Below are 12,259 nucleotides of genomic sequence, written 5' to 3' on the forward strand. Positions count from 1 at the left end.
TAGGCACAGCACAAATGTACACCTATAGTTGGAGGGTATTTATAGCCCCACCCACCAAAATGGCCTTTGGGGAAGGCTGCTGTCGTATGGCGGCATGGCGCACCGGACAGTCCGGTGCGCTAGCCACGTCACCCAACCGTTAGGGTTCGACCGTTGGAGCTTCTGACATGTGGGCTACCGGACATGTCCTGTTCACTGTCCGGTGCGCCATCTGCGCCTGCTCTTGCGCGCAGTCCGCGCACTGTAGCGCACTGTTCACCTTTTGCAGACGACCGTTGGCGCTGTTTAGCCGTTACTCCGCTGGCACACCGGACAGTCCGGTGCTACACCGGATAGTCCGGTGAATTATAGCGGAGTGGCTTCCCAAATTCCTGAAGGTGACAAGTTTGGAGTTGATCTCCCTGGTGCACCGGACATTGTCCGGTGGCACACCGGACAGTCCGGTGCGCCACACCAGGGCATCCTTCGGTTGTCTTTTGCTCTTTTTATTTGAACCCTTTCTTGGACTTTTTATTGGTTTGTGTTGAACCTTTGGCACATGTAGAACTTATAATTTAGAGCAAACTAGTTAGTTCAATAATTTGTGTTGGGCAATTCAACCACCAAAATCATTCTAGAAAAAGGTGTAAGTCTATTTCCCTTTCAAATACTTACAATGGGAGCCTAAGCCGAAAGTAGGAGAGATTCCATATCGATTTTCTCTTTAACGGATGATCTTCTGGTGGCGATCCACTATGAATTATGATAGGTATTTTTCCTCCGCCTTTGCACATCATTCGGCAAGTTGTTGCAGCACCTCTTCCTCCTTGCGCCTCGTGAGGTCATCAAAGGGTTGCTGGTCATCAGCCATGAGTGTGCCTCCAGGGTTGGTTTGATGATGTTGGTGGTAGAGACGTCGGTGTGATCTTTAGAACCGACTATTTAGGAGTCGACTTTTAGTAGATCTAAACACCCTTGTTCCCCCGTGGAGTCGGCAAAAAGTGTGTTGACTCCGAATAGGGCCAAACACTACGATGAACCACCTGACGGTGCTCTCTACGGGGACGGTCCACAACCTCGCTACAAGAGCGACTCCTTCCCTACGTGTTTTCAGACGGTCCGCGCCTAGGGCTGGACAGTCCGCAATGGCGCAGGGTCTTCTTCTCCGCAGAAACTTGAATCTCGCCTACCCCATCAAGGAGAGATCTAATGGTTGTCTTCGGGTCAATAGGCCACCCAAGACGCCTCTAGTCGATGTAGAGCCGAGGAGAGGTAAAGATTTGATGTAGAGGAAGAATAAAGTAGGGCTAAAGTAAGGCTAGATTACTCCTACTCCTAAAGAATGGAAAGAACAATGCAAATAAAGTAAATTTGATAAATAATTTTGATTGAATCGATTGTGCGGGTTTAATCGGTCGTACCCTTCATCTATATAAAGAGGGAGGTTTAGACCTGTTACAAGTTGTTGCATTGTTCCTTTGCGCGTCATTGTTCCTTTGCGCCTCGTGAGGTCATTAAAGGGCTATGATTACATTGTTCCTTTGCGCGCCATTTGGCAAGTTGTTGTAGCACCTCTTCCTCCTTGCGCCTCGTGAGGTCATTAAAGGGCTATTGGTCATCAGCCGGGAGTGTGCCTCCAGGGTTGGCTTGATGTTGTTGGTGGTAGAGACGTCAGTGTGATATTTAGAATCAACCATTTAGGGGCCAATTTGTAGTAGATCTAAACACCCTTGTTCCAGGTGGAGTCGTTAAAAAGTGTGTTGGCTCCAAATTAGGGCCAAACACTAGGATGAACCACCTAACGGTGCTCTCTGCGGGGACGGTTCGTGACCTCGCTGCAGGAGCGACTCCTTCCCTGCGTGTTTCCAGACGGTCCGCACCTGGGGACCGACAGTCCGCGAAGGCGCAGTCTTCTTCTCCACAGAAACTTGAATCTCGCCTCTCAGAAGGGACACCATCGAGAAGGAGAGATTCATGAAGGGTTGCCTAGGGTCCACAAGCCACCCAAGATGCCTCTTGTCGACATAGAGTTGAATAGATGAGAAGATTTGAGTTAGATGAAGGCTAAACTAGGGCTAGACTAAGGCTAGATTACTCCTACTCTTAAGGAATGGAAAAAACAATGCAAATAAAGTAAATTTTGATAAATGATTTTGATTAGATCGATTGTGAGGATTCAATCGGCCGTACCATTCATCTATATAAAGGAAGAGTTTTGAACCTGTTACAAGTCAGATCTCAGACAAATCCGATGAATTTTACTAACAAATCCCATAAAAAATCAGAAATCATAATTAAACTAATTTTGTTCACACATGAACCGTCCTTATTGTCACGACCGAGTCCCGTCCTGTGGTCACAACTCACAACGGTGCATGGAAGTAGAGACGAGTCTATTTGTCCTTTTCTTTTCACGTATTTGTTAAGAACCCTTTGCTACCGAGTGTAGTCCAAAGACTTCTTAACTTATAAACATAGGAGACACAAAGATATATGGGACACTGTTATTCTCATTCATCTATTCTGCTCACTGGTTACAACAAATGGTAGTGTCCTCCTCTATATATAGTGCACAGTTAGGGTTTCGGCTAGATGGGCCACATGGGCCTTCGGGGCCCAAACTGGTTTCTTAACACTCCCCCTTGGCCCTCTTGCCGCGAGATACACATGTCCCAAAACTCCACAAAAACCCAGTGGGAAAAATTTGGAGAAAGAGTACATGGCTCACGCTTGCTGTGTTGCATGATTTGTCTCATTAAAAACCATACGTGAGAAACTTCTATTGAAAACTCACATAAGGGGAAAAGAGTACAAATCACCTTTTTCCTCATTTAATCTTAAGACTAAATTAGGTATTTGAACTTCATGCTCAAGATTCAATTTAGGAGTATGCGAATTTCTCCCCCTGAGAACCACACTTTTAAGTCTTTTATAATTGCTTCAAGTCCATCCTTTCAATGATGGATGCAATGCTTAAATGGAGATCTACAAGATGCTCTTGTGCCTTATTATGCAAGACTCTAACGTGGTTCAACATATGCCTTCTTGATCATATATTAATGGGATTTTCATACATAGCACATATCCCATCATTACTTACGCAACACAAGCTTCTTTACTTCATAAGTTGGTAGTGGGATTCCTTAATCCACATTACTTATATCGTGGAGTGTTTCTTATTCAAAGTATACATCTTCACAAATCTTTATGCTAGACTTTGGTTCCCATATGAGTTTGTCACTGTTGACACAAAGGTCCACTTTCTGACTTCAATATGACTTTAATTTACAACAAAGGGATTCATATTCATATTTAGGTACATGTCTTGATCTTCAATGCAAAATTTCTTAGCCCTTTGGATATATTGGAGTATATTCATGATTCATATGCATGGTATTTATTTATACTTAATGCCATTACCAATCAAACACAATGACACATAGAGTGTCTACCTTTGCTATATCGACATGGTATTTCCTCCCCCTCATCCTTAGGTTCTTATAGGTCTGGGTCACAAATGATCGAACAATTAATAATATTTTCATAATGCACTTTTCTATATTGAGAACCTTTTCAGTATGATAAGGCCAATGTTGGGGACTTGTTCTCAAATGCTATGAGTTAAGAACAAGGCAACACAGAAAATGTTAAACATTAAGATCCTTCGTCCTTCGAAGCATTATTTCCCTTAGGATATAACGATCCCCGGACGAAGGTCATGAAGGATTAACCTTCATCACTATAATATACATTAGTAAAAGACGAAGCATATGAAACATAAAAGATAGCGTGAATAATCGTATAACATTACTTATTTAACTTTATTAACTCATCATAAAGGAATAGAAACAATATTGAATTATAAATGTACCTTCGGCTTGGAAGGAAATGAAAATACAAGTGTGACGCAAAAGCAAATGCCAAGTCCGCGTGAACAGTACGGGGGTACTGTTCACCTATTTATAGGCACGGGGTACAACCCATACAAAATTACATACATGCCCTTTACATTTGGTGATAATTCTATAGCATTCTATCGAGGTCTAAATGGCCTTTTCATCTTTAAGTCGGTTCCCCTTTCTGCGAACATGCCGAAGCTTTCCTGCTTCACAGCTTCGGCACTGTGTCAACCTTCGTATCTTTTGAGCTTCTCCCTTTCTGATTCAAGTCCGAAGATACCTGTTCACACATTATACTCCAGAAACATTGTTAAATCATGTTTTTGTGGACCTTCGGAAGCCGAAGGCCCCCAACAGTATAGGTTTCAAATATTCATTCAAGCATGCCTCAAGCTATATGCTTAAGCTGTGGCATGCTCATACTTCGAGTATGTTTGCATTCTTGCACGATTCTTTCAATACTTGTGGTAACTTTTCGAAGTTACACTATGCTTAATTTTATTTGCCTTTCTTAGGTTATGGTCAATGACACTTCCATGTGCCTATAAATATATAAAGTCCAAATCAAGATCTTTCCTTTATTTAATCATCCTCTTATTCAACTTCAAGTTGATTTCTGCCAATGAGATAAACATACTTACAAAGGAGATAATGCCCATGATTAGGAAAAACAGATCTTCAATACCTTGAGCTGCTAGTGGTCATTGTATCTTTGCTACATTGATTGCCATCTTTTCAAGATAGTCTGCATTATATGATAGATACATAATGACTATTGCTCTTGTTCAAGTATTACCATTCCTTTTCAGAATTCATGGGAGTGCTTTATGCATTTTATCTTGCTTTACTCCAATATTTCTCAATACGGTAGCAAGTTCCTTTATTAATAGCTGATGAGCTCAAATTTGTTTCAGCTTTCTCTTCTTTTTCATTTACCGGTATATTCATATCCTGAAGGCACGTCGCTAGAAGACTGCTCTCCAGTTACAAGCTCTCAACTGGTTCCCCATTATTTCGTTGGGGTGTTTCGTGACTAGGCTGTGATAAGCTCTCTTATCCATTTTTCTCCAGGCGTCCCCGAGTACTTGGAATTAGAGTAACTAGATTTCCTATCCTTTTCTTTGAGGCCTCGAAATAGGATGACAAATACCATTCATGGTACTTAAGTCCTCTCTAGTGCACTAAACAATAGTGCGACTTGATCACGCTCTACAAATCACAAAACAAAATGGCAGTTCAATACTTTATTCCAATGTCTTCTTGACATTCCAATTTACTTATTGGTATTGCACAGGATTATTCTATGTGAATTCCCGGCTTCTTGATTTTCTAGTTTTCTTATTGGTGCGGGTCTTGCACGGGGATCTTTTTGGCTTTTCAAGCGATTTCCCGGCATTCTTATTTCAAGTATTCTTTTCCTCCCCCTAATGTCGTGGAATAGATACTTGGGCATTATTGTGGTAAGTACATGTACCATAGATTTGAAGTTGGGGAGTTGTTCTTATGATCATTTGCATTAGTCATATGCAATATGACTATATGCCCCTTTTCTTTTCTTTTGAAATTATGGACTTCATGTCCTTTTCTTGAAAAAAGGGTAATTCTTCTAGTACGACCATATTTTCCAAGTGTATCCTTATTTCTTTTGGCATCTTTCTTCACATTGCTAGACTTCATAGTGATGATTACCCATTATATCCATAATTCTTATGAGCAATGTTATCAACTTCATTGGTATGTGGTTTTCTAAGGAGCGCACTCTATTTTGACCACTTTGATGAAGCATATTTTGACACGTATAAATTCTTAAAATCCCTAATAAGGATTTTATATGACCATGGATATCTCCTAGATGCATTCTAGGCAAGGGTTATTCTTTAAATTACACTTTTTATAAGAGAGTATTTCACTTTTAGTTCCCCTAGTGGCTCAAAAGTGCTCACAAGGATCTTCTTAATTCAGGGGGTACTAATGTGATGGTCTTGCAAATTGATTGCTTCTCATTATTTGCGAATATAAATGAAATTTCTTATGATGCAAAAAGGGGTGAGGATATATAAGATTCTAAACTATTTATCCAAATAATAAATTGATAATTCAAGTGTGCATTGAGATTCAAAAGGGGAAAATTCATAAATGATTTTCACATTCAACCTTTCTTAATAATTCATATGGAAAATCATTCATATTTCATAACAATTCATAGGGAAAGTACGATGTTCATTGTTTCTTCCTGAAATGAATTCTTATGGATCTCTTTTAAACTTGGGAGTATACTACATGTACGATGCTTCGTATGATCATGCTTCTTCAAGTGCTGATATAATGTTACATTTTTCATTCTATGCATATAATGTAAAATAAATACTTCGAGGAATGACATTATAGAGGGCAGCCTTCGTGGCCCGCTTGGATGCACTCTTCTTAAAAATTCCTTTTGTGTCGATATCTCTTTCGACATTTTATATCAGTCGGATACTTTCATAGTATTTAAGAGATGATTCATACACTTCTATATTACTTTTGTGCTTCATAATAATCGAGTAAATGCAATATTCCATACAAAGTGGAAACAAACATCGATTGTATTTCAAATAAATACTAAGTAAAGATTCATATATAATGATGAGAAAATGTGACATTCTCTTCAAAAGTTGGAAATTATTTGCCAAAATGGGTCTACTCTTCGTGGCTTTCTAATTCATACAATATTTACAACCACAATTCTAAAATGATGCAAGAGATGTTGATCATTTATAAAAGATCATTCAAAATAAATATTGATTCTAATTTCAATACTATTGTTTGGGGTATTTTCTTCTCCAATGCACTTCATGTGGTTTTTATACGATTAGGGGCAAGGGGGTATTTCTTCATGATAGAGTATTCATAGTGTCAATGACTTACTACTTGCATGTTCGACCATAAACTTACTTTGGTATAAACCAAGTTAGTGTGCTTTCATTTGGCGATTCATAAGACTAAATTTGGATATGCATGAGGTAAGAGGTTGTGCATAGTAAAACAACAAGATGACCTTCTATGGTTCGTATAAATGGTTATTGTTGTTTATATGATAGTATTACACTTCTTGTTAAATATTTTCAACTAGGTCAACGGAGTTATCGACCATACGTCCACGCATGTGACTTGTGCATATTAATTGATCGACGTAAAAGCCGGCGATTTCAAATCAGCAACAATTATATGCCACACCTCGATCAACTTCTTGTCGGCGACTACTAGTCAGCAACGATGGTGTATTCATGTGGATACAATACTTAAAAATCACCCATATTTCCATATTTGAAATTATATACAAAACACTTGCAATCCTAAAAATGGTATATGGTATTCTTCTCATAAAATTCAATATCCATGCAAGATTAATAGCACTAGTAAATTCGTAATATTGCGTAAAGGTAAATAATACTATAAAATTACCTCAATTTTCATAATGGTAAAAAAATGTCTTGACCCGTTTACGCCATCAACAATGCTTCTTGCAATTATAGTTTAATCATGAGTGCTTCTTTGCAATTTATAATTTCCGAAAAAACATTTCTTGTTGTTTCGGTCATCTTAGATGTAATTATCCATACATTTAGGAAAAAAAGCTGCATATACTTTTGAGAATAATAAAGTCCATTACTTCATGTAGGACTTCAATAATATGTAATGTTCTTTTTGGTAATGTGCTCCATGTCACATGCACAAAGTGCGACGTGTAATACTTCGTGTAAATGTCCAAGTATTCTAGGCCTTTCCATAATGTGCTTTAGGATTTACTTCTTGTAAATGTCCAAGTATTCTAGGCCTTCATTCATTTTCTTAAAATTTTTTTTGTTATGTGATACATCTATAGAATGAGGAAAATTACTTCTTGTAATTTCCTATTACACTATAGGGATAAACATAACAAATGTACAATAGTAATATAAATTCATAATTTGGATGCTCAAGAAAAAAATATAATAACATGCTAAATAAATAGTACAATATGCAAATGCATATATAGAAAATAATTCTGATCTCATTTCCTTTATATTGCATAAAAATATTTGTTACCATTTTCAGCATATTCATATATTTCATGAACTTTATCTATATGCCAAAAGTAAAAAAAAAGATAAATCATAGTGAAGCCTGTAGATTTCAGCCCAAAAAGGCCCATTCTAAGTCATTTTAGGGTTTACTAACCCTTCTCCTTTTTCTTTCTTCCTCCGGTCCCCTTTTTCGGTGGAGAGGACAGAGAGGTGGTGGCGGCGGCCTAGCCTGCTCGCTCGCCCTCCCATGGAGCAGCGGCGGCCTAGCCTGCTCGCTCGCCCTCCCATGGAGCAGCGGCGGCCGGGCCTGCCTGCGCACTTTCGCGTGGAGCAACGGCGGCGGCCGGGCTTGCCTGCTCACGCGCGGAGCGTCTGCAGCGGGCCCCCCGCCCGTGCTCGCCTACAGGGCAGCTGCGCGACCCGTGCTCACGCGTCTGCTTGTCGGGTGGTGGGGCGACGGAGGCCGCGCTACGGGGTTGCGAGGCGGCGTCGCCAGCGCGTCCGATCGTCGGAGCAGCATGGCTGGGGCGCCCGCGCTCCTGTTTGTCGAGGTCGCGTGGCGGCGGCGGCATGGCCTGCTCTCGCTCGCTTGCCTGCGCCCAGCGGCAGCTGCTCGGGCTCGCCCGCGGTGGCGGCACGGAGCCTGCGCGCTTGCCAGCGTCCAGCGGCAGCTGCTCGGGCTCGCCCGCGGCGGCGGCAGCGACGTGGCCTTTAGGTCGACTTGGCCCACATCTGCATGCAGATTACAGAACGGTGTCGCGGTAGTTTGGCCTGCTTCCAGCTGCGGTATCGCGGTGGCTGCTTCCTGCTCGCGGCAGCATGTCTTGAGTGCTTGCCTAGAGGCATTGTCGTAGCGGCTGTGGCCGCGTGCTCGAGCAGCACTTGGACGGGTGGCTTGCGACTTGCATATTGGAAACTTGGAGCAAAGAACAAGTAAAAATGCCGGCTGCGCACAGCCATGAGAGGATGAATTTGTGGTCATGGGACTTTAGATTTTTTAACTTTCTCTAGTACCTTTGCGAACTCTAGATTGCAAGAGCAATTGTGCTGATAACGTGTTAAGAACCCTTTGCTACCGAGTGTAGTCTAAAGACTTCTTAACTTATAAACATAGGAGACACAAAGATATATGGGACACTGTTATTCTCATTCATCTATTCTGCTCACTGGTTACAACAAATGGTAGTGTCCTCCTCTATATATAGTGCACAGTTAGGGTTTCGGCTAGATAGGCCACATGGGCCTTCGGGGCCAAACTGGTTTCTTAACAGTATTTACTACGCATCCATCCACAGTTCCACGCACGCCGACGCCGAGCACATGACACCCAAAGCTACGACCACCGGAAAACGGCAAGCTGACTATAACTGTATCGAGGAGGTAGCAGCTCGTGCAGACCAGAGGCCGACAGCAAACCCGTGAAGCCGAGAGTGAAGAAGGGGACAAGTCAGATTTGTCATTTGTCGCACCCCCCGTGACTCCAGGCCAATCTGATCTGCCTCAACGAGATATCTACGCTACGCTGCTATCTAGAGACAGCCGTGACGAGTTCCGGTCGAGCGAGGAGCAACCAACAACATGGCACTCTCGTTTAGGCTGGTCGCCGGCGTTCTTCTGGTCCTGGCATTAGCTCTGCTCTCTTCGAGCGCGGAGGAGAGGAGCGCCGGGCGCGCTGCCACTGTCAGCGCGATGGGCTCAGATCACGATCAGACGTCGGAAGCTCCGGTGCCGCCGTTGAGGCCTCTTGGGTCGAGGAAACCGGTGGCGGCTCCGCCACCGCCGAGGCCGGCACATCCACGGGCGAGTATAAGGCCATTTCCTCCACCTCGTCCGTCACAGCCGCAGCCGCAGCCGCCGCCGCCGCCACCACGCTCGTAGGTGTAGGCTGTGTACGTCTAGGCAGCCGGCAAGCTCTAGTCCTCTAGGTCTACAGACGTGAGAAAATGGTTTGTTGGCGTTGGCATCCCTCCAATTTCCTGTGAACCTGTTGTAGTGTTCCTCAGTTGTGAGTTTTCAACGAACTTTTGAAAGTTCTATGTCTCTGTCGGTTATGGTTCAGGTATTTGGGAGCTTTCAGCCCCAAAAACCATCGGTTGCGTATTTTAATATTTCCTTCTTGGCTGCTCAACATTTCTATGCCTTTCTTTTATCAGATGACCTGGCATTTGTCGGTTGTTTCCAAGATGCTAGTGCTACAAGCTCATGAACTTGCTCACCCGAATCACCAGAGGACCAGAACGCGTTGTATTGAATTTCTGACTGTGCAGTGAAGTGGCTGGAACGCCTCAAAGACCTCATTTTTTTTTGTATCGAACTCCGGATCCGTTGACCTGACCTGCCGTGGCATCCATGTGTTCGTTCAGATCTCAAGGGACCTCCTACCTGAGATTCCACCGACAAAACCCTGGGTCACCTACCTGAGTTTTAGTATAAATTCAGGTAACCAGATCACTCGGAGCAATCGTTCGCAGCCATCAATCACCATGAGACTGGTCAAGCTCCTTGCTGTCTTCGCCATCCTGGCTGTTCTGTTCGCCGTGACATGGCCCGTTGCTGTGCTAGGGAGGCTGGGTAGGGCGCCCCCGACGCCGAAATCTGGCCCCGTCAAGCACCATCGTCCACCACGGCTACAGCGCCCGCCGCCGCCGCCACCACCACCACGGCCGCACCATCGGCATGATGGTCTTCGTCGGCCACTGCCATATCCGGCACCACCACCGTGTCAACACTGATTGCTGCTATCGGATTCGATGATGGCACTCAAAATTTCAGTATTCGACGAGCAATGTAGCTTCCGTGTACTGCATTCATAGTTTCAGCATTCTTGATGCATTTGGTGTTACAAGAAATTAGTTTTTTTTGTACTCCGGGGGAAATACTACCAATGAGATTCATACGAATAACCGCACTGGATTTTCCAAATTGTCTTGATCTCAAAAATAATTTGACGTAATAAGAGACTCATCGGGAAAGAGGGTTGCAAAAGGGGGGTTTAATTGAAGAGCACAAGAAGGATTCAGAGACGAAGAAACAGATGTTCTTGAGAGTTACTAGACTGGCCTCAACGAGGGGAGATCTCCCCACTCAGCCGATCTGAAGAGCACAAGGTTTGTTCTGCGAGCAACGCAACACCTCCATTGCCATTGGAATCGGACAAAGGGGCTGCCTGAATCGTTGATGTTCTCTCCTTCGAGACGAGATTGAACTGATGCAAAAGGGGGACCGGGACGCAGAAAAAAAACGAAACAAAAAAAGAAAACGAGGATCCGGCAGCGAGTGGAATCGAGAGGAAAAATCACACGATCCCCATAGTGGCGACGCCGCGGTGCGGCTGAAGAGATGTTCACCTCGTACTCTCGCGCGGATTGCCTTTATAGGAGGGAGGAGAGGGGAAACCTAACCGGATGTTTCGCCGCAGGGGGGCATGGATCAGTGTAGCCCATTTTGAGCGTCAGGCCGCGCTGGGTTATCTTGTTCGGCCTAGTAAGGGGAGAATGTTTGGGGCAAAATTTGAGCCCATCTCCTAAAATTGCAGCGCAGAAGCGGCCAATAGCAATAATAAAAAAATAGTATAGGGCTGGTGTTTGAATTCCCTAGATATAAGGACATGTACAATCCCATTTAACATAAGGTATGTTGAGTGGTTTTTAGTGGGGTAAGTGAAAAAAATATAATAGACGAGTTCTTCGCGAATAGTTTGTCTCTTCACATCTTTCTTTTAGCTATATTTATGATCTAGGGTAAAGGGTTGTACCATACAATCTCTTAGCCGTCTTTTAGACCTAGGAAACCGAACTGGTGTCTCAGGATTGTACACACCCTAACCTCCCGACTTGTATTATGCGTCTAGCAGATTGCCTATATGGTTACCAAAAACATTGTTTGTACTATAAGTTGCACTGTTTGCAAAGTAGAGTTTGAATATAGGAATGAGAGTGAGTAAGTTGCTGGAGATAGTCTAAGATTAGCACTACAAGTCTACAATAAAGATATGGACAAGACTTCCCCATAGTCCAATATGCTGATAACACGATCCTGGTCATGAAAGCATGTCCAAAGCAGCTCTTCTTCCACAAAGCTATTTTAAACTCCTTCACAACATCAATAGGACTGAAAGTCAACTATCACAAGTCGAACATTTATCCCCCTCAATGTTTCTGACCAAAAATGGAGATTCTATCAAAAAAATTTCAACCCGATTATGATTAAAAATATGACATCGTTGACTTTTGTTTGAAAACTTTGACAACTCGTCTTATTCAAAAAATGTGACTCGAACATTTATTTTGTTATGGTTTGTTTTAACACTTAAGATTGTTTGAGCTTGACTTGAAA

The 12,259-nt window shown here is 42.9% G+C and overlaps 1 protein-coding gene and 1 non-coding gene across 2 annotated transcripts; one reads left to right on the forward strand and one right to left on the reverse strand.

Moving 5' to 3' along the window:
• The first annotated feature begins 9,414 nt into the window (after positions 1-9,414).
• Positions 9,415-10,892, forward strand: LOC100501248 (uncharacterized). The gene has a single exon (NM_001196020.2). The coding sequence runs from the start codon at positions 9,503-9,505 to the stop codon at positions 9,800-9,802; it is 300 nt and encodes a 99-aa protein (NP_001182949.1). The 5' UTR covers positions 9,415-9,502; the 3' UTR covers positions 9,803-10,892.
• A 65-nt stretch (positions 10,893-10,957) lies between these two features.
• Positions 10,958-11,092, reverse strand: LOC111589459 (small nucleolar RNA snoR77). Its single transcript, XR_004849878.1, has one exon. It is a non-coding gene; the product is annotated as a small nucleolar RNA snoR77 (small nucleolar RNA).
• Positions 11,093-12,259: the final 1,167 nt, after the last annotated feature.

This window comes from Zea mays, chromosome 5 (genome assembly GCF_902167145.1).
Source record: "Zea mays cultivar B73 chromosome 5, Zm-B73-REFERENCE-NAM-5.0, whole genome shotgun sequence".
Taxonomy (NCBI): Eukaryota; Viridiplantae; Streptophyta; class Magnoliopsida; order Poales; family Poaceae; genus Zea; species Zea mays.